This window comes from Schistocerca cancellata, chromosome 1, assembly GCF_023864275.1.
Source record: "Schistocerca cancellata isolate TAMUIC-IGC-003103 chromosome 1, iqSchCanc2.1, whole genome shotgun sequence".
NCBI classification, from domain to species: Eukaryota; Metazoa; Arthropoda; class Insecta; order Orthoptera; family Acrididae; genus Schistocerca; species Schistocerca cancellata.
The window spans coordinates 825,751,751-825,775,027 of record NC_064626.1 but is presented as its reverse complement, the minus strand read 5'-3'; the positions used below and the strand labels follow the sequence as shown (position 1 = coordinate 825,775,027).

General features: G+C 37.3%; 1 protein-coding gene across 1 annotated transcript in view; it reads right to left on the bottom strand.

Moving 5' to 3' along the window:
- The window catches only part of LOC126188583 (thyrotropin-releasing hormone-degrading ectoenzyme-like), a 270,383-nt gene that overhangs the window by 199,415 nt on the left and 47,691 nt on the right, over window positions 1-23,277 (bottom strand). The window contains exons 4-5 of the mRNA XM_049930188.1: window positions 15,923-16,091; window positions 7,615-7,690 (exon numbers count right to left, since the gene is read on the bottom strand). Coding sequence (XP_049786145.1) covers window positions 7,615-7,690; window positions 15,923-16,091 — 245 coding nt within the window. The remainder of the gene's footprint in view (window positions 1-7,614; window positions 7,691-15,922; window positions 16,092-23,277) is intronic.

The window sequence follows — 23,277 nt, the reverse complement described above, 5'->3', positions numbered from 1 at the left end:
TATTACTGTCACAAAAGGGAACATTTTAAATCTGAGCACAGGAAACTTTTAGCAAAACTTAATATGAAAACAGATACATCTGAGGCCCAAGTTTTGAGTGATGAACATGCATATGTTTTTGCTCCAGGTTGTGAAAACATTTAGTTAACTGACAATGCTGTGTCAAAACATGTGACATCACACAAAGAGTGGTTCAAAACATTTAAGCCAATTCAGTTGGATGACTCATTTGTTAAAATTGGAGACAACTTGATTGTCAAAGCAGAAGACATTGGATCAATTGAAGTATTGGCAACCTCGCACTTTGGAAAAAACACATTATATATTCCTAAGCTAAAGAAAAATTTATTTTCAATGAGAGCAATAACAAAAAGAGGAATTAAAGTTATTTTTGATGACAAGAGAAAGGAAGTTTGCAGTTCAGGTCTAATTGCAGCAGGAATTAAGATGGACAATCAGTGTTATCAAATGTTGTTTAAATGTCCAAATGTACTACAGGCAAATCCTGTTCCCTGAATTCCAACATGATCTGGCATGAGAGACTGTGGAATATTAATTTCAGTGGTCTCAAGAATATGGCTGATCTGAACTTAATGCCTGGTTTTGATATAAGAAAGTTGAAAATCTTCATTGTGAACCATGTCAGTATGGCAAGATAAAAGAAAATCTTTTAATTCAAATTTGGAGTCAAGATCAAAGGTTGCTGGTGAATTTATTCATGTAGATTTGAGTGAATGGATGAGAAAACCGTCTCTTGGAGGTGCACAATTGTACATAGTTTTCAATAATGATTGCACTTCATACAGGTTCATGTATTTTCTCAACAGTAAACATGATACTTTCCCTGTGTTTTTGGAATTCCAGAGTATATTTAAAGACAAACTGGAAACAAAATTAAAGTTCTGAGAAGTGACAATGGGACCGAATTCATAAATAAGCAATTTGAAGATTATTTCCAACAAAATGGTATAATGCATGAGGAAACAAGTCCCTATACACCACAGAAGAATGGCCGAATTGAACGAGAAAACTGGTTCATTGCTGAGTGCACACACACTATGTTACTAAGGACTGACTTGTCTCACAAATTGTCGGCTGAGGCAGTCTACTGTGCTGCATGTATCTTAAATCACCGACCATGTAAAGCAAATGACAATGTTATGCCATATGAATAATGGTTTGGAAAACCTTCTTTAGGACACATGAGGAAGTTTGGATCAGCAGCATATGTACATGTTCCTGATAAATTTAGATCAAAAGGGATAGTAAATCAAAGAAATTGATCATGGTTGGCTATGATGAGTATATTACCAATTATCACCTCTACAATCCTGAGTCAAAGAAAATTATGATCTCCTGCAATGTCTCTTTCAATTTAGAACAAACCCATAGCTTAAACATAGAACAAAGATATACTGTATCTTACCTGGGAGACCATGCTGCAGAAGATGTTCAGCATGAATCTGAAGAGTATGATACTGGTGAACAAATGAAAGAAAATCAAAAAGTTGTTCAAGAGGAATATGAAGAGGGTGATAATGGTGAACAAATGAAGGAAAGTCAATGGATGAATCTGAGATATTGGTCTAATCTGCGAGCACCAAGATATAGCTTGTTCTACCATTATCTATGAATGTCAAATTTTTGAAGAAGCAATGGCATTGAAAGAGTCAGCAAAGTGGAAAAAAGCAATGGAAAAGGAAGTAACATCCTTGAAGAAGAACAAAACTTGGAATCTAGAACCATTACCAAACAACTGTCAGGCAGTTGGATGTAAGTGGGCCTGTCATGTGAAGCAGAATTGTGAGCTAGCTTCAAAGCTAGATTAGGTGCAAAAGGTTATTCATAACGAGAACTGATTATGAAGCAATATTCTCTCCTGTCATCCCTGTGGTCCAATATGATTCAATCAGAGTTTTATTAGCCATAGCAGTTTCATGAGATATGGAAATTAGGCAGTTTGATGTTAAGACTGCATTCCTGAATGGGCATTTGAAAGAAGAAGTTCACATGGAGCAACCAAAAGCTTTTGTTGCAGAAGGCTCAAATAATGTTTGCAAACTGAAGAAGAGTATATATAGACTTAAACAATCACCATGTTGTTGGAATCAAAAATGTGTACAGTTCCTCACAGTGTTTCGCTTTGTGCAGCTGAATGCAGACAAATGTGTTTTCCATGTTTTAGCACATGACACTGATGTTTACCTGTCACTTTATGTGGATGATGGCTTGCTTATTTGTCAGTCTCCAAAAATACTGGAAAATGTTTTGACAGCACTGGGATCAATGTTTGAAATTACTGTGGGCAATGGAAAATACTTCTGTGGATTGGAAATTGAACACAGCCCTTCTACAAAAGAAATCTATATAGGCCAGCAAAGATAAATCAATTTTTTTCTTCAGAAGTTCAACATGGATAATTCGAAACCTAGCTCCACTCCTTTTGATGTTGGAACCATGTTGCACAGTGGGCAGTCTCCTGCAAATCAACATGAGGTAAACTAGATGGAAAACAAACCTTATCGGCAGGCAGTTGGCAGCTTAATGTTTGCAGTAGTTGTCTCACGGCCAGACATCATGTTCGCTGTGAGCATGGTGAGCAGGTTTTGACATAATCTGGGTCTTGATCATTGGCATGCTGTTAAAAGGATTATGAAGTATCTACAGGGGTGGTTGTGTAGTTTTCTCAGTGAACTTGGTTTTCAGTTAGACAAACCAACAACACTCCATGTTGACAATAAAAGTGCTATTTGCCTACTTAAAAACACAGAATATTACAAACACACCAAGAACATTGACATTAAATACCATTATATATGTGAACATGTTGAAAATAATGAGATTGAAGTCTATTGTGTTTATTCTAATAAACAGTTGGCAGACTTATTCACCAAAACTTTAACAAGAGACAAATTCATATCAAACAGAAAAGCTCTGTGAATTATCTCAAATCAAACTCAACAAAACAAGAGTGGAAGTGTTGAGAGCAGTGAGCTTGTTTTATTTAGTTTTCTTTAGTGGCTTCATTTTCAGTTTTTGTGGTGTGAGTGCATCAGATATTTATGTTCATTCTTTTTGCAGCCATGCTCTGTGACATTATAAAATTATATCTTTGCTTTTTGTTTTTGTTGTTACGGTTACAGTGTACGTTTGGTTTCAATAAAGAAAGGAGCAATAAGTTATTTTACTCCAATATACTGTATTTCACTCTGTGATTTTCTGCCTAACATAATTAAAGATATCAGGATGCACTTGGCAAAATGGGTTTCTAAATAATGGCTTCTAACTTTGAATGTAGTACATCTACTGGTTTTAACTTGCATCTTGCACCAAATGTGCACCTAATTAAGATTTGGACTACATTTATAGCTCAAATTGGCCACATATGTTAACCTGTATTGTGGTATGTGTAATAATAATTCAATGCTGAAAAATGTTTTACAGTTTATGTACATGTTTCACAGATCAGATGATGATACCTCTGTTTACTGAAAACTGGTCATTGTAAGTAATGGTTTTACAAAGGCAATCTTGGCTGAGAAGTTGTCTCTCTTCAATTTAATAATCTTTTATATTTAACTTCTATAATTATATGGTGCTCAGATTGGTACAGGATGTGTATGGTTTCAGAGCTCTCTAAATTTTCTAAACAGACAAGAAGCTTTTCTACTTATTACTCATGAACCATGGACCTTGCCGTTGGTGGGGAGGCTTGCGTGCCTCAGCGATACAGATGGCCGTACCGTAGGTACAACCACAACGGAGGGGTATCTGTTGAGAGGCCAGACAAACGTGTGGTTCCTGAAGAGGGGCAGCAGTCTTTTCAGTAGTTGCAAGGGCAACAGTCTGGATGATTGACTGATCTGGCCTTGTAACAATAACCAAAACGGCATTGCTGTGCTGGTACTGCGAACGGCTGAAAGCAAGGGGAAACTACGGCCGTAATTTTTCCCGAGGGCATGCAGCTTTACTGTATGATTAAATGATGATGGCGTCCTCTTGGGTAAAATATTCCGGAGGTAAAATAGTCCCCCATTCGGATCTCCGGGCGGGGACTACTCAAGAGGATGTCGTTATCAGGAGAAAGAAAACTGGCATCCTACGGATCGGAGTGTGGAATGTCAGATCCCTTAATCGGGCAGGTAGGTTAGAAAATTTAAAAAGGGAAATGGATAGGTTAAAGTTAGATGTAGTGGGAATTAGTGAAGTTCGGTGGCAGGAGGAACGAGACTTCTGGTCAGGTGACTACAGGGTTATAAACACAAAGTCAAATAGGGGTAATGCAGGAGTAGGTTTAATAATGAATAGGAAAATAGGAATGCGGGTAAGCTACTACAAGCAGCATAGTGAACGCATTATTGTGGCCAAGATAGATACGAAGCCCACACCTACTACAGTAGTACAAGTTTATATGCCAACTAGCTCTGCAGATGACGAAGAAATTGAAGAAATGTATGATGAAATAAAAGAAATTATTCAGATAGTGAAGGGAGACGAAAATTTAATAGTCATGGGTGACTGGAATTCGAGTGTAGGAAAAGGGAGAGAAGGAGACGTAGTAGGTGAATATGGATTGGGGCTAAGAAATGAAAGAGGAAGCCGCCTGGTAGAATTTTGCACAGAGCACAACTTAATTATAGCTAACACTTGGTTTAAGAATCATGATAGAAGGTTGTATACATGGAAGAACCCTGGAGATACTAAAAGGTATCAGATAGATTATTTAATGGTAAGACAGAGATTTAGGAACCAGGTTTTAAATTGTAAGACATTTCCAGGGGCAGATGTGGACTCTGACCACAATCTATTGGTTATGACCTGTAGATTAAAACTGAAGAAACTGCAAAAAGGTGGGAATTTAAGGAGATGGGACCTGGATAAACTGAAAGAACCAGAGGTTGTACAGAGTTTCAGGGAGAGCATAAGGGAACAATTGACAGGAATGGGGGAAAGAAATACAGTAGAAGAAGAATGGGTAGCTTTGAGGGATGAAATAGTGAAGGCAGCAGAGGATCAAGTAGGTAAAAAGACGAGGGCTAGTAGAAATCCCTGGGTAACAGAAGAAATATTGAATTTAATTGATGAAAGGAGAAAATATAGAAATGCAGTAAATGAAGCAGGCAAAAAGAAATACAAACGTCTCAAAAATGAGATTGACAGGAAGTGCAAAATGGCTAAGCAGGGATGGTTAGAGGACAAATGTAAGGATGTAGAGGCTTATCTCACAAGGGGTAAGATAGATACTGCCTACAGGAAAATTAAAGAGACCTTTGGAGATAAGAGAACCACTTCTATGAACATCAAGAGCTCAGATGGAAACCCAGTTCTAAGCAGGGAAGGAAAAGCAGAAAGGTGGAAGGAGTATATAGAGGGTCTATACAAGGGCGATGTACTTGAGGACAATATTATGGAAATGGAAGAGGAAGTAGATGAAGATGAAATGGGAGATACGATACTGCGTGAAGAGTTTGACAGAGCACTGAAAGACCTGAGTCGAAACAAGGCCTCCGGAGGAGACAACATTCCATTGGAACTACTGACGGCCTTGGGAGAGCCAGTCCTGACAAAACTCTACCATCTGGTGAGCAAGATGTATGAAACAGGCAAAATACCCTCAGACTTCAAGAAGAATATAATAATTCCAATCCCAAAGAAAGCAGGTGTTGACAGATGTGAAAATTACCGAACAATCAGTTTAATAAGCTACAGCTGCAAAATACTAACACGAATTCTTTACAGACGAATGGAAAAACTAGTAGAAGCCGACCTCGGGGAAGATCAGTTTGGATTCCGTAGAAATACTGGAACACGTGAGGCAATACTGACCTTACGACTTACCTTAGAAGAAAGATTAAGGAAAGGCAAACCTACGTTTCTAGCATTTGTAGACTTAGAGAAAGCTTTTGACAATGTTGACTGGAATACTCTCTTTCAAATTCTAAAGGTGGCAGGGGTAAAATACAGGGAGCGAAAGGCTATTTACAATTTGTACAGAAACCAGATGGCAGTTATAAGAGTCGAGGGACATGAAAGGGAAGCAGTGGTTGGGAAGGGAGTAAGACAGGGTTGTAGCCTCTCCCCGATGTTATTCAATCTGCATATTGAGCAAGCAATAAAGGAAACAAAAGAAAAATTCGGAGTAGGTATTAAAATCCATGGAGAAGAAATAAAAACCTTGAGGTTTGCCGATGACATTGTAATTCTGTCAGAGACAGCAAAGGACCTGGAAGAGCAGTTGAACGGAATGGACAGTGTCTTGAAAGGAGGATATAAGATGAACATCAACAAAAGCAAAACGAGGATAATGGAATGTAGTCGAATTAAGTCGGTTGATGCTGAGGGAATTAGATTAGGAAATGAGACACTTAAAGTAGTAAAGGAGTTTTGCTATTTGGGGAGCAAAATAACTGATGACGGTCGAAGTAGAGAGGATATAAAATGTAGACTGGCAATGGCAAGGAAAGCGTTTCTGAAGAAGAGAAATTTGTTAACATCGAGTATAGATTTAAGTGTCAGGAAGTCATTTCTGAAAGTATTTGTATGGAGTGTAGCCATGTATGGAAGTGAAACATGGACGGTAAATAGTTTGGACAAGAAGAGAATAGACGCTTTTGAAATGTGGTGCTACAGAAGAATGCTGAAGATTAGATGGGTAGATCACATAACTAATGAGGAAGTATTGAATAGGATTGAGGAGAAGAGAAGTTTGTGGCACAACTTGACCAGAAGAAGGGATCGGTTGGTAGGACATGTTCTGAGGCATCAAGGGATCACCAATTTAGTATTGGAGGGCAGCGTGGAGGGTAAAAATCGTAGGGGGAGACCAAGAGATGAATACACTAAGCAGATTCAGAAGGATGTAGGTTGCAGTAGGTACTGGGAGATGAAGAAGCTTGCACAGGATAGAGTAGCATGGAGAGCTGCATCAAACCAATCTCAGGACTGAAGACCACAACAACAACAACTCAGTCCTCTAATATTCTGATGGAATAAGGTGACATTCCTTTTCTATGCATTTTAAATAATTTTGTGAGGCTCTTTTGTTATTTTAACTTCTTTCATAACTTGACTTGTTCCACATCCCTTCATTTCTTCATGATGCGATTTACAAAAAAATGACACATGAATAAAAGAATTTGAATGTTATTTAATTCAGTCTTCATACTGATAATGATACTGGGAGTCACCTGTCTATCTCTTTCCTGCCTCTCTTTACCTACACACTCCCCTCGTGTTCTTGAACCCTGCACTTCTTACTGTTCATCATTCTTAGCTGTCATATTTATCTCCATTATCTCATCCCCTCCCCCTTCAAATAACCCTCCCTTGATGCTTACCAGCCTGGATAGCTCTCATAAACAATACATGTCACTGCAGTTATAGATTGGTGCATTCGTGTTGATATATGGACATCAGCATGAGAGAGGGTACTTACACTGGAAAGGGAATTGTAGCCACTGAAACTTCTTGTGTTGGTACAGTTAAGTTCTAGGTGTAACTGGGGTAAGTCAGTGTGTCACATATCAGCTGTTAGTAAGTGGTTGTCTATATTCAGTTTTGTTTATTATTTCCATTCTGAAAATTCATTTATTGTAATACCGAAATACACCTTACCTATTGAAGAGAGATGTGGACTACTAGATCTTGCCAACACACTATAAATTATTCCCCAGTTAAGTGACTGAATAGCCTGTAAGAGAAAAGAAACACAGTACTGTAAGTGAAGTAATGAATGTTGCTCAAACTTTTTGTTAAATGAAGTGTGTTGTGTATAGTTTGTCTTGGGACTTAGCACATTATAGAATACTTCATTCTCTGAGAATATTTGTGTATTTTACAACTTTAAAGTATCTAGTCATAAAAATACCTTCTCATAGTTAGGCAGTTGTGTGAGGAGAAAATTTCAGCTTCTATGATTTACGTGACCGTCTATAAAATACAAATATGTATTTCTTCCTTATTCTTAGCTACAAAGGTGCCAGCTATATGTTAATGAATGTATTCTTATTTTAAGAATATTTTAAATATAATATAATTATATGCTCTAAATGTCATTAAATTCCTTAATACTTTATCATAATTAAATGAAGTTAAATAATAAAGTACAGTACATTTAATGCCAACAAGAAATAGTCATTCAAAAGTGAAGATTTGTAGTGTGTTGTACTTTGAGCTAGATTAGTTTATTCTTCATTAGTCATAAATTAAATTCCTGGATAATGAAAACAAAAATAACAAGCTTTATTTTTGTGTTAAAAACTGGTAGCAGTAAAAGTGTTAAATACATCGTTTATGTCAGTCCACAAAGCCTTCTAAGAGACCTCTTACCAAGAGAGATTGGATTATTGTTATTAGAACTGATGTCAATAGTGCTCCAGAATTTTTATAGACTTAAACATACATTAATAAAAGATGTGAATAACACCTTAAAATTTTTTAATACTAAAACATACATGAATAAAAACTGAATGAAGGTGAAACTTATGTTTCTCATCAGGTAACAGTTACACTAATCTTGAAAAAGCTATGTTATGAATCCCAAATAGGAAGAAAGTCCATTAAGGACACTGGAAGTGACTATAGGAATCTATTAAAAAGCCATTTAAAATAGTATTATTATTGCCTTTTTTCTACCAGGTCTGTATCATTCACCAGTTGTGGCTGGAGACTAAGTCGAATTTACAATATTAACAAATCACAATACAAATAATGTATGACATTATAACTAATTTATACAAATTAAACATTTGACTGTGAAATACTATATTGATCAATATATACGCTGACAGAAAAAGCAAATCCCAACATCAAGAAATAATAAATGTGGACTTATGAAGTTTCAGGAATGTCTATGTAACACATCTGAATGATTAATGTTGCAAGATAACAGGTAAATGTAAGAATGAGAAGAACCATTCCAAATTTGAAATGCTGGTACATTAATAAAGAGTGGAACCCAGAATTTTGGATGCAAGCATGCAAACATGCTGCACTGTGTGCAGGTGCTGAATGTCAATTTGTGGGATGGAGTTCCATGCCTGTTGCCCTTGGCTGGCCATTACAGAGACAGTTAATTCGAGTTGTGGACGATGCTGGAGTTGTCATCCAATGATGTCCTATATCTGCTCAATTGGAGGCAGATCTGCTGATTGAGCAGGCCAATGCAACATGTTGACACTCAGTAGAGCATGTTGGGTTACAATAGCTGTATGAGGATGTGAGTTATCTTGTTGGAAAATACCCCCTGGAATGTTCACGAATGGTAGCACAATACATCGAAGCAGCAGACTAACATAAAAATACACAGTCAGGATACAGGGGATAACCATGAGAGTGCTCCTGCTGTCATTCCAAACCACACCCCAGATGATAACTTTAGGTGTAGGCCCAGTGTATATAGGCTGCAGAGAGGAGAGGCAGAGCTGGCTTTTGTCAGATATCACAACAGACTTCCACTTGTAACAGAACGTAAAATCATGTATGTCAGTAATTTATTTATGTGTAATGTTTTATGTAAATATAGCCTTTGACTGCGAGTTTAACAACTAAGAAACGGTTATCTTTGGTCATGCGAGAAAGAGGTCGATCTTGGAAAGAGTTGTTTGATGGTCTTTGGATCGGGAGCGTGGGCGAGAGGAGGTGGTAATACAGATGTGGTGTAAAACAATGTCTTGTTGCATATTACTGTAGAAGTGTTAAATGTGAATAAATGAATTAAATAGTGATGTGCAAAACTAATGTAACATTTGCTCTCTAAAAATCAAAATACCACATCGCCCTACAAACCAGTTAGTCTCATCCAAACACAAAGAAAACCGCGGGAACATCGCAGTGGAATCACCTCTAGACTTCACGAAGACAAAAATGCAGCCATCGATATGAGTTAAGTACCAAACTGTTCGTACTTGTTAACGACCTCGGACTATAAATTTGAATCTCCTGTAGTGCCTGAAGTCACCATGTGGACAAAGGAGTAGGACAACTTATAGACTGTGGAAATCTTAGGAAGAGGTCTGTTAAACTTGGGGGCTCATCCGGGATATTACAGTTAAATGCGATGAGACTAATTGTGCTTCGTTTGCAGAACATTATAAATTTTATAATTTGTAAAATATGAATAACATTGTACACGTTTCCTGGACCAGAAAAAGTAGTGTGAGAACCAACAAAGTGCTGGCTTATCGGAGAGGTGGACCTGTGATCGACGTCGTGGTGTGAAAAGCTAAGTACAATTCTGCTTTGTTTTAAACTTTTCGTCAAAACTGTGTCCAAACACGTGGTGTCATCATGATGCTATCAGAAGAAATTAAAAAGGAAGTGGGAGAAATGTTAGTCTCAAACGCGTGTGGTGTAAGTGACGATCCAGATGACTCACAAACCGAAAGAAAACCGGATCAACAGGACTGGGTAAGTTTACTCTTTGCCAGAATGGGACAAATGCAGTCCGAATTAACAATGGCAATGAATACAAATAGTGAATTCCTAGAATTGAAAATAAAAGGATCCACTGAGTCGCTAGAAGCGAAATTAAACTTAACTAGTGAATCGCTGGAAGCAAAAATGAAAAGCAACGCTGATGTACTGAAAGAAGAGATCTCAAATTTAAAACTTCAATTAGGAGAAAGTTTGAAGGGCATGAAGTCCAAAATTGAGGCTATAGAAAATAAGTTTGTGACCTTAGAAAATAAATTGGCCACAGTTAGCTCAAGTCAAGGGAAAGAGATTGAAAGGTTAACTGCAGCTCAAAGAACTGTGGAGGAGAGGGTAGACAAATTAAGTCTAGATACAGAATCAAAAGTTAATTCATTAGATGCTGAATTAAATAAGATACAAGAGTCTGTAACATTTAAGTGTAATAGACAAGAGATTCACTGAAATGCAAGATCATTTTGTGTCTAGAAATTTATGTATGAATGGTGGAAGTGTGTGGAGTAATTCACCTGTAAAAAGTTTTCCTTGTGATAAGAATATAATGGAGGGAAACATTCCACGTGGGAAAAATATATCTAAAAAGAAAGATGATGAGACTTACCCAACAAAAGCACTGGCAGGTCGATAGACACACAAACAAACACAAACATACACACAAAATTCAAGCTTTCGCAACCAACGGTTGCCTCATCAGGAAAGAGGGAAAGACGAAAGGATTTGGGTTTTAAGGGAGATGGTAAGGAGTCATTCCAGTCCCGGGAGCGGAAAGACTTACCTTAGGGGGAAAAAAGGACAGGTATACACTCGCACATACACACATATCCATCCGCATATACACAGACACCACTCTGTGTATATGCGGATGGATATGTGTGTATGTGCGAGTGTATACCTGTCCTTTTTACCCCCTAAGGTAAGTCTTTCCACTCCCGGGATTGGAATGACTCCTTACCCTCTCCCTTAAAACCCAAATCCTTTCGTCTTTCCCTCTCCTTCCCTCTTTCCTGATGAGGCAACCGTTGGTTGCGAAAGCTTGAATTTTGTGTGTATGTTTGTGTTTGTTTGTGTGTCTATCGACCTGCCAGCGCTTTTGTTGGGTAAGTCTCATCATCTTTCTTTTTAGATATATTTTTCCTTGTGATAATTTACACACTGTAGACTTTTTACAACACTGCTCTGACAACCTTGTTCCTGGCATGTCTGATAATCTAAAGATTAAATTTGTCAAAAAATATCTTGAGGGAGAAGCTTTGTCTTGGGCAAACCAACATTTTGATGAGTGGAAAATGTTTGATGATTTTAAGAAGAGTTTCTTAAATAAGTTTTGATCTGAGACTGAACAGGGTAGAACAAAAAGTGAATTTTTAAATGGGCCTAGTTTCAGGGGCAGAAACCATTCAATGAAACTCTTTGCCTTTACAAATGTCTGCTTGTGTCTGTGTATATGCGGATGGATATGTGTGTGTGTGTGCGAGTGTATACCTGTCCTTTTTTCCCCCTAAGGTAAGTCTTTCCGCTCCTGGGATTGGAATGACTCCTTACCCTCTCCCTTAAAACCCACATCCTTTCGTCTTTCCCTCTCCTTCCCTCTTTCCTGATGAAGCAACCGTTTGTTGCGAAAGCTTGAATTTTGTGTGTATGTTTGTGTTTGTTTGTGTGTCTATCGACCTACCAGTGCTTTTGTTTGGTAAGTCTCATCATCTTTCTTTTTAGATATAAAGTTATTGATCAGTTACAAAACATAGCAATTTCATTGTTTCCAAATGGTCTAGATATTTGTCTTGTTAAGGCTGCTTTTTTTTCATTTTTTTTTTCATCTTATTTGAAATAAATCATTCATTGTCCTTTCTAAATAATACACCTGATTCCAAGACTGCCTGGGTAGAATTATTTTCTTTGGTAAATAGAACAGTGTCATCAACAAATTGTAGCATTTGACCATCTTAGTTTAGATCAGTTACAAAAAAGAGAAATAATGAAACCTAGTAGCATGCTACGTTCTGACTTCTGCACCTGAAATGTTGCTTTTTGAAATGAAGCAATCCACTGTTTGCTTTTAAAGTAGCACTGAAGGGTAGCTGATATAGCATCTTTGAGTAAGGTCTTGTAGGGGATCCATTCTAATGCTTTGCTGAGATCACACATTGTGAGTGGCACAGACTCCATCTCCTCAAATGAAAATATTATTTTTAATCAAACAATGGAAAATCCAGGCTGGAATGTAACAAAACCAGAGATGGAAAGTTGCTACTCACCATATAGTGGAGATGTTGAGTTGCAATAGGCACAACAAAAAGACTCACACAATTAAAGCTTTCGGCCATTAAGGCCTTTGTCAGCAGTAGACACACACACACTCATGCAAATGCAACTTGCACACATGTCTGCAGTCTCAGAGAACTGAAACCACACTGTGAGCAGCAGCTCCAGTGCATGATGGGAGTGGCAACTGGGTGGGGGTATTATTTTTATTAACTCTGGAGAAGGAACGCTGGTTTTAAAACGTGAGGGCACCCAGCAGACTTAGTACACATTTGAAGTGTATCTGTCTTTAAGTTACTAAGATAAACACGTATGAGCAAAATCACAGTTTATTCTTAGTTTAATTAAACAGTGATAAAATAAACTCACATCACATGAGCTAAATCACTGTTTAACTGAATGACAATAAAATAAACATTCATTATATCACATGGTTATGTGTACAAGGGTTACCCCACAGTAATGACCCACTCAAAGCATTAAACAGTGCAGCTGTTTCAGATCCCAGCCAACCAGTTATTCAATTGCTAATTATCTCATAGACAACTGTCTCATTGTGGGATTGTGACACTAACTTGGAATCTGGGACATTTTCTAGCACAGATCATAAATTTTTTCTCATTTATCTAATTGTTTATTGTATATTACTGCTGCTTACTTTGATGTATCACAACACAACCTAGCACTGTGTTAGCTGAAGCAGTGGTGAAGGAGTAGGTATGGGCTTGAATTGTAAAACAACAGTGAAACAGTATAAGGCAAAGTTATTTGCGAATGGCGCACTTTATACATAGGCACACCTATTCAACAGTTAACAAGTCTAAAGCAGCTGTAGTTGCGGATTTCCCCTTTCAAAAATCATTTCTTGCATCATAGAGGAACTGTTTTCCTCAAAGTAAACCAAAATATAATTTTTATAACAAATTGCATTACTTTGGCTATGACTGAAATGACTGAAATTGGCTATAGCTTAACATTAAACCTGAGTCTCCATTTCTGTGAATTGTTATTGTCCATGATGGGTACTAGAAGTCTCAGAAGATGCCTGTTGATGAGGAACTCTTCATTACTGAAGTTAATGGCTGAGCCATTACAGTGATTCTGCATGCTCTGAATGTTTGTATCTTTTCACTATTTTCACTACATCATTGGAATGCGCCTTCTTCCAATTTCTTATTTTACAGTGTGTTTTATTTGTTCTGGTAGCAACATGATCCTCTCCCAGGTCTGGAATTTCACATGCACTGTTTTCTATAACTTTAATAAAGTAGTCATTAATATCATTGAGGCTACAAGCAGAATACTAGAACAGCAAGTTACATATTTATTGCAACACACCATTGCAAATGCTTAAAGTTAAGTATTGTCAATTACCTTACTGTAATGAAATCTCATTAATACGATTTCCTGAATTGTTGCTTAGTGATCCGAGAAAGCAGGTTTCCTAGGCACTCTGCATTAGGCAAGTGAGCAAGACATAACAAACTTGCTACCACTTGATGTCTTATTGACATTTTCAAGCTCCCTCACATGGGTACTTTCTGAACATCATACAAATAATGAATATAATATGCATACAAATGATCCACAAATGTAAACGAGTCATGGAATGTGAAACTAACTAATCCCAACAAACCACTGTTCTTGCACACTATTTACATATGTAAAGGATATTAAAACTGTCAAAAGACTCAGATATGACCATGAAATGTGAACACGTGAGAGAATTTTTAAAATTTAACAAAGTATGAAGCATAGTCTTTTGCAGTACCCCACTTGATAACAACCTTAAAGCCAAAATTGCAACAATGGAAATAAATAATTTCTACAGTCAATGGCAAATATGATTTCCTTTCAAAAGAGCATTTATTGATTATGGGCCATGTGTTATTGGCACTTTTCCATGTACGAGTAATTAATGCTGTTTAAGGTCTATGTGGTTCACTAATACATCTTACAACAAATGTGAAGTTCCTGTTTGGAAGCTATTCATCATAAAAAAAAACAGTCATAATAACTACAGGTGGTGTTGTGTAACATTATGTGAAGTACATTAAAAACACCAAACAGTTGTCAACTGGACACTGCAAAAAACAAGAAGACTTATGGGAAATTCACTTTTCAGGTCAGCAATCTTATAATTACAGACTCATTATAGTGTTTCCATTTTTTCTTGTGGAATTTTATTTGTAGGGTGTGGGGTAGAGGAAGTAAGCAATACTGCACACAGTAGCTGCAACTCAGAAACAAGAGCCACCTCCCTCACACAAAGCAGGTGTCATACCTAAGCTTTGTGCCATGTACAAAAGTAGATATGACACAATGGAAACAAATGCTTCAATATATCATGTAAAAAAAAGAAGAAAACTGAAATTGAAAATGTCTTTCGTAGAGATATACTTATAATGACATTCCAAGCTACAGATAGCATATATGAAAAATGAAACATAGCATCCAACAACAGCTACCACAGTGTGTCTGCCCACATTATTGGTTGAGCACAGTGAAACACAAAACACTACAGATGAAGTTTTCTGACATTTTTACCAGAATTACAATGCCCAGTTGCCAAGAGACAGAGCATGCACTGCAGGTTGCAAGCAGTACAGTTTCTTCTAACTAAACCCAAAACGTCAGAGCATATATTGTGATATTTTGGAGCCTGACATACTTAGTAATGGGTCCATTCTTGCTCTTAACATAGAGAGACAAATTTATGCTCTTGGAATAACTTTTGAGAAACGATCACATTTGACAAAACACATAGACTCAATCATCAGACACATCCAGGATGATGCTGAACAGTGTCACAACTGCATCAAAGTAAATGCACTAAATTTTTGTTTATGAAGGCTTCTATTACACAATTTCAAAAACATAAACATGATGTTTTGTTTTCAGAAGTACAAATTAACCAAGAATGGAAAAGAATAAAAATGAAAATTTGAATCTAATGTCCGTTGACAGTGAGATCATAAGAGTTGGCCTCAAAGAAACGAACAGAGATTTAGTAATGAAAAAGGTTGGCACTTGTTGCACTTAAAGGAGTTAATGAAACCATGGAATGATCGAGAGAACTAAAAAATTCATAGTAATGTCACTTCAAACTAGAATATTTGTATGTTACATTCACTTAATTGTATTTACCACTGTTTAATAACTATATTAATAAAGTAATTCTGACATAAAGCACACATGTAGTAACTTTATAATATTTTAATGTACATACTCTTGTGTCTGCAAGTGCTGCAGTGTATCCAATGTATGAGACATAATAGCTAAGGCTGTTTCCAAATGATGCCTCTGACCATGAATGTGGAGTAGTGAGATGAACCAGCCACTGATCACCCATGTACTTTAATAAACTGAGTGGCCATGAGTAACTTTTTACATCGTCACTGCAAAGTAATTTTACATGAGTTGCAGATACACATACAACAATTTTTATAGTATCGTTAATTCATAGCATTTTAGTTACTTCTAACTAATTGAATTGGGAGGGCTAAGAAAGAGAAGAAGCTACAGTCTTTGAAGAAAGTTAAAGAAACTGATGTGGTTAATTTTTTCAGCTAATGATTTATATCACTGTTCTTGTTATTATGGATGTATAACTGCTTAAATACCTAGACCTTGCAACTTCATAAAATTACAGAAGGGAGGAAAATGTTAATAGTATTTATAACTTCTTGTGACATCAAAGTACTTTATCATTGATTTTTAGGTAAAAAAAAGTGTGTTCATTGTAATTCAGAAACTGTCAAAATGCAGATTACCAACACCCCAAAAACAGTCTCTTATTCATTTAGCTTTCTTAGCTCATGAATCAGTGGATTTTTATCGACTCAATATGAGACCTAGCAAGGTGGGGGTGGTTGCAGTTGCTACAGCTCTAGTCATTAAATATAGTTATTTTTATTTTTTGCATTGTGCACATGATGTGTATAGTATAGTTATGTGAAATGAATTAAGGGCAATGTTCACAAAACTTTATCAGTCACTAAGTAGTCTGATGATTTCTTACTTCAAAACAATTTCTTTGGAAAGATGATTATCAATTTTACTCTCTATAGAAGATGTGGAGCTGAGAATTTCAATGAGCAAATAGTTAGTTGTTTGTAATGTACCTCAATCAAAAGTCTCATGCTCCTCTTCTCAGTAAAGATCCTGATTTTCCATAAGTCATATGCAATTAAAATTCTCATCTTACAGACTCTTGCATTTTCCAAAATTTGGTACATAAAATAAAGGGAAGGGAACTATTTTCTTATAGAGGACTGGTGTGCAGTGCACAGAAACAAAAGAAAATGGTTAATGTTAGCTATTGGCTCTTGCTCTTTTCCATACAAGTACACACATTTATGCACATAAATACCCAAATCTACATGCCTGAGGTAGTGGCAAGAGTTTTATAGCTCTGATTTTTTTGATTCTGAGAAAGCCCATTTCTTTGAGAAGAATTTGTTAGTTTCCAATTTATTTGATTTTCATATTTTTGCCATTTCACAACTCCCTGTGGACATAAACATGATATTCACAACCTAGTTAAAATAACTTAATAGTTTTCTCATAACCCCACCCATAGTTAACAGAGTCATTATTTTTCCCATTGTAATTCTGTGGCCTCTAAATTTTCTCTCTTTTGTGTGAATAACCAGTGTGTAACTCCATATTTTGAAATTTATTGTCTATAAATGTTTTCAGTGTACACACCATAAGCAGTCCCTGATCAACTATGCAAATATGAACATCTCCATGTAACTAGCAGTCGTTGTGGAATTATCAGTTGGCAATAGTCCTGCAAATACTGAAAAAGGCTGTTCCAATTATTTTGTTAATATTATTGAGACCATTGATGTTATATTTTGTGATTCTCAGGCTGGTTGTTGGTTGATTCACTAAGCAATCTGGCCAGTTGTAGAGCACTGAATCACATGTTGCTAGGTACCAAATTCTTCAGTTCATATTTTCACACTGTATGTTAGCAAATAACACTTATAAATGAAATGACAGTCTTCAATACACCATGTGTGATACCTGTACTTACATAACATCATAACAGCTGACTTCTGTTCTCCAAGTCAGAAGAGTGACGACATACCATAATTACAACCAAGTTTGAAAATACTCAGCAATCCAAAAGCAGATGACACTCAATCTAGTCTAATAATGGGCATATGTATTACTACAGAATATAAAAAATGTAAACTGATGACATACATAATTTGCAAAGACTCCTGTTACAAAAAGTAATTACCATTTTAAGAACTGACACCTTTCCAGGAAGCTTAGGAGAGGAAGTATCCTGAACATATTTCATCAAACTTTCTGGCTTGTATGATTATTGAAACACAAGCATTTAAATTATGTTGTATTTCTGAATTCTAAAACAAAGTCACGCAGTAAAATTTTTAAAACCACCATTCCTTTCAGATTTTTGCACCAGTAAAATAATACACAACAATTAAAAATCCTCTGCCAGAGAACATCATACTTTAATTTATAAATTTGTGAAGCAAATTTATAGAACAACTTCAGAGTTCAAATTATCTGTACTAGTAAAAAGAACTATAAATTATTTTTCCATACAAAAACAAAGATTACATAACTATTAGTAGTAGTAGTAGTAGTAGTAGTAGCAGTAGTTTATTCATCCAGTGACAATGTACATTATATGGATTTCGCCAAAGAACATAGTATAACAAAAATAAGGTAAGGGTGTACAGTTTCCTACATAATAATTCATTGTACCCATCACAATATTTTTGGGCAATACAACTTTGATTACTGTAATAATATAAAATTATGAGCAGGATCTCTTACATGAAATACATAATTAAATGTTTGAAGAAACACTTTTGTTCAGAAAAATTAACATTGAGGCTGTGGCAAACATTTAATTTATGGTGCTATTAACATACAGTAAATGAATGTAGTTACTTGCTACAAGGTTACTGCAGCTATTCATTTATACTATAAAAGCAGTTGGTCATTAAGATTTTTAAATATTGCTTCCTTGAATGTAGACAATGTTTTTATTTCTTTAACTGAATTGTAAGTTTTTTGTACAAAATAGTACCCTGAATGTTGGTTTGTTTTATGTTAAAGCCTTGTTTACTCTTTTTATGTGGATATCATTGCACATTCTTGTATTGTAGGACTGATGATCTGAGTTGTTTTTATAATTATCAATGTGCATTTTTATATTAACAACAATTTTTATATAGAGGCATGGTAAGGGTAGAATATTTAGGTGTTGAAATAACTGTTTGGAAGCTATTAGCCTTGTACTGTCTGAAATTATTCTAACAGCCCATTTTTGTAAGGTGAAGATGGTTTTCATGTTTGTCTTATTATGACCCCAGAAGGTTAGGCCATAGGTGATAGTAGAATGGATGTAAGCAAAGCAGACAGTTCTGCTACACTCTCTACTGCACATAGTACTAATTATGTGTAATGCTTAGCAAGCAGAACTTAACTTGTTAGTGAGGTAGAGAATATGGGCTTTCCAGTCTAAATTTTCATCAATTTGCACACTCAAGAATTTTGTGGCAGCTACCATTTCAATTTGTTTATTTTGAATTTTGAGGGTCACATCATGATGAGACTTTATTTTCCTGTAATTTATATAATTAGTTTTTGAAATATTTAAGGTTAGCCTGTTCAGTTCAAATCAGTTTTGTATGTATTCCAAAACTCTGGTTGCAGATGTTGGCAATGTCCTATTTATGTCTGTTACAACAAATTTTGCGTCATCACCAAAAAACGTTATGTGTGTACCACTGATTGGGATCTTGATAGGCCAATTATACACTCCTGGAAATTGAAATAAGAACACCGTGAATTCATTGTCCCAGGAAGGGGAAACTTTATTGACACATTCCTGGGGTCAGATACATCACATGATCACACTGACAGAACCACAGGCACATAGACACAGGCAACAGAGCATGCACAATGTCGGCACTAGTACAGTGTATATCCACCTTTCGCAGCAATGCAGGCTGCTATTCTCCCATGGAGACGATCGTAGAGATGCTGGATGTAGTCCTGTGGAACGGCTTGCCATGCCATTTCCACCTGGCGCCTCAGTTGGACCAGCGTTCGTGCTGGACGTGCAGACCGCGTGAGACGACGCTTCATCCAGTCCCAAACATGCTCAATGGGGGACAGATCCGAAGATCTTGCTGGCCAGGGTAGTTGACTTACACCTTCTAGAGCACGTTGGGTGGCACGGGATACATGCGGACGTGCATTGTCCTGTTGGAACAGCAAGTTCCCTTGCCGGTCTAGGAATGGTAGAACGATGGGTTCGATGACGGTTTGGATGTACCGTGCACTATTCAGTGTCCCCTCGACGATCACCAGTGGTGTACGGCCAGTGTAGGAGATCGCTCCCCACACCATGATGCCGGGTGTTGGCCCTGTGTGCCTCGGTCGTATGCAGTCCTGATTGTGGCACTCACCTGCACGGCGCCAAACACGCATACGACCATCATTGGCACCAAGGCAGAAGCGACTCTCATCGCTGAAGACGACACGTCTCCATTCGTCCCTCCATTCACGCCTGTCGCGACACCACTGGAGGCGGGCTGCACGATGTTGGGGCATGAGCGGAAGACGGCCTAACGGTGTGTGGGACCGTAGCCCAGCTTCATGGAGACGGTTGCGAATGGTCCTCGCCAATACCCCAGGAGCAGCAGAGTCCCTAATTTGCAGGGAAGTGGCGGTGCGGTCCCCTACGGCACTGCGTAGGATCCTACGGTCTTGGCGTGCATCCATGCGTCGCTGCGGTCCGGTCCCAGGTCGACGGGCACGTGTACCTTCCGCCGACTACTGGCGACAACATCGATGTACTGTGGAGACCTCACGCCCCACGTGTTGAGCAATTCGGCGGTACATCCACCCAGCCTCCCGCATGCCCACTATACGCCCTCGCTCAAAGTCCGTCAACTGCACATACGGTTCACGTCCACGCTGTCGCGGCATGCTACCAGTGTTAAAGACTGCGATGGAGCTCCGTATGCCACGGCAAACTGGCTGACACTGACGGCGGCGGTGCACAAATGCTGCGCAGCTAGCGCCATTCGACGGCCAACACCGCGGTTCCTGGTGTGTCCGCTGTGCCGTGCGTGTGATCATTGCTTGTACAGCCCTCTCGCAGTGTCCGGAGAAAGTATGGTGGGTCTGACACACCGGTGTCAATGTGTTCTTTTTTCCATTTCCAGGAGTGTATATAAGAGAGGTCCTAAATGCTGCCCTGAGGTACTCAAATTGTTACAGTCTGCATGTCCGATCTGTACACAATGCTTTGGTTTTCATTATTTGCTGAGGTAATTTCTACTACCTGTTTTGTATTGTGGAAATATGACTGAAACTATTTTAATGCAATTCATCGTAAACCAATAGTTTCTAGTTTGTCTAGCAAGATATCTTGATCAACAGTATCGGATGCCTTCGAAAAGTCCAAGTTTATTCCTACTGTACTGTTATTTCTGTCAAGGCCCATTTACAATGTTTTTGATGAATTGGGTAATTACTGTTTCTGTACTCATGCCTTTACGAAAACCAGGTTGTTTTACAGACAAGAGATTGAATTTTTCGAGGAAATTTGTAATTATATTTCTCATGACAGTCTCTATTATTTTTGAAAATACAGATAACAAAGCTATTGGTCTATAGTTTCCCACTTCACATATATTACCCTTTTTATACATTGGTTTTATTTTTGAAATTTTTAATTTTTGTTGCGATGGCCCTTCTGTTAATGATATGTTTATGGTATGTGAGAATGCTTCTGCTATGACACAAGCACATTTAATTATGACTGAAACTAGTATCTTGTCAATTTCAGAGGACATTTCATTCTTCATTGTTTTTATTATCTTAAGAACTTTATTTGTGGGACATAGCAATATTGAATTGCCACTTTGCTCTCTTTGAACTGAGGTACTACTATTACTAACAAAGTTTTTTACTCAAATTGAGTGGAGTGTTTATGAAACAGTCATTTATGTAACTCGCTAGAGTACCATTTCTGAGTAACAAACCACCATCATCTTTTAATACAGTGTCATCTTGCTTTTTAACACTTTTGTTTGTTTCCTTTCTTACTATATTCCATATTGATTTTGACTTGTTTGCTGTCTCTATGATTACTTTGTCATTGTGCATTGTCTTGACTGTTTTAATTGCCTTCTTATAAATTTTCTTACATGTCTTAACATATTCTGCAAAGTGTTCATCTTGGTTGTCTTTTCTCAGTTGATTGAGAAGTTTTAGCTTTTGGCTGGATACTTTGATAGCAGGTGGTATCCTTGGCTGCTGTTCCTTGGCATGACTTGAATTCTTGTCAGTTTTTTTGGAAAACACATCTCAAATGTGGATATGAAAGTATTATAAAATGCATTGAATGATTTATCAGTTGATGATTTTGAGAATACATCTTCCACAGGTTTCTTTTGCTAACGATTGAATAAAAATATTGACATTTTCTGGGTAGAAGTGCCTTTTTATTCCCACTTGAATTTAGCCACCTCAGGTACAGAAGAATTTATGCATGTTATTGGTGCGTTGTGGTCTGAAAGACCTAAGTTTACATTTTGTGCCTCAGTAACATCATTTTTGATATTAGGGACGAAGATGACTGTTGTTCTAGTGGGGTCCATAAAGCTGTCTTTTTGCTTCCTTTTCAATTAACAGGTTGATGTTAAAATCCCCACATAGTAATACGTTCACTCAAAGGCACTGACTTGAAAATATTTGTGTGTGTGTGTGGGGGAGGGGGGGGGGGGGGGGAAGAATCATTTTATTAGGTACTACATTTGACAGATAACTTCGCATTTCCATCTACATGTTCGACACTCCAAACCAGTCCTATTTGCAGATGACACCAGTGCATTGATTGTAGTTGGAAATAGAAAGGCTCTCAGGCTGTATGCTGAAGTCACAAATGAAAAGATGTCAGAGTGGTTTGTGAGGAATAGGCTACTGATTAACCCTTAAAAAAAAAAAAAGAAGAAAAAAATGCCACTATACAATTCCACACACAACAAAATTAGAAATCCATTAAAACCAAATATTTCTTTGGAAAACCAAAAAATTAAGTGTCACTGAAACGAAATTGCTTTGTTTACTTACAAGACAATCTGAAATGGAATTCCCACACCACATTCTTAAATTCTAAGCTACCAGTATCTAAAATGATCTATGCAATCAGAATTGTATGGAGCAACACAAGTACTGAAGGAGGTAGGTGTATTATGCTCGCATGCTTTCCCTTTTGAGTTATGACATTATATTCTTGGGAAATTCCCCTCACAGCATAACAACTTTCAAGAAACAAAAGATTGTGAGGATAATGAAAAATGCAAACAGCTGAAAATCATGCAAACTACGATTGGCTGGCGACTAGCCCCTACCCCTCGACTCACTGAAACGTCAATCACAATGTCATTTCAGTCGGAGTATAGTGGTACAAAACAAGTACATAAATGAAGTTGAAGAAACATACTTTAATTTTTGATGGCAAATGTACTCCTCCTCAGATCATTCCTGCATATGAACTTGGCACATATAGTATCAAGA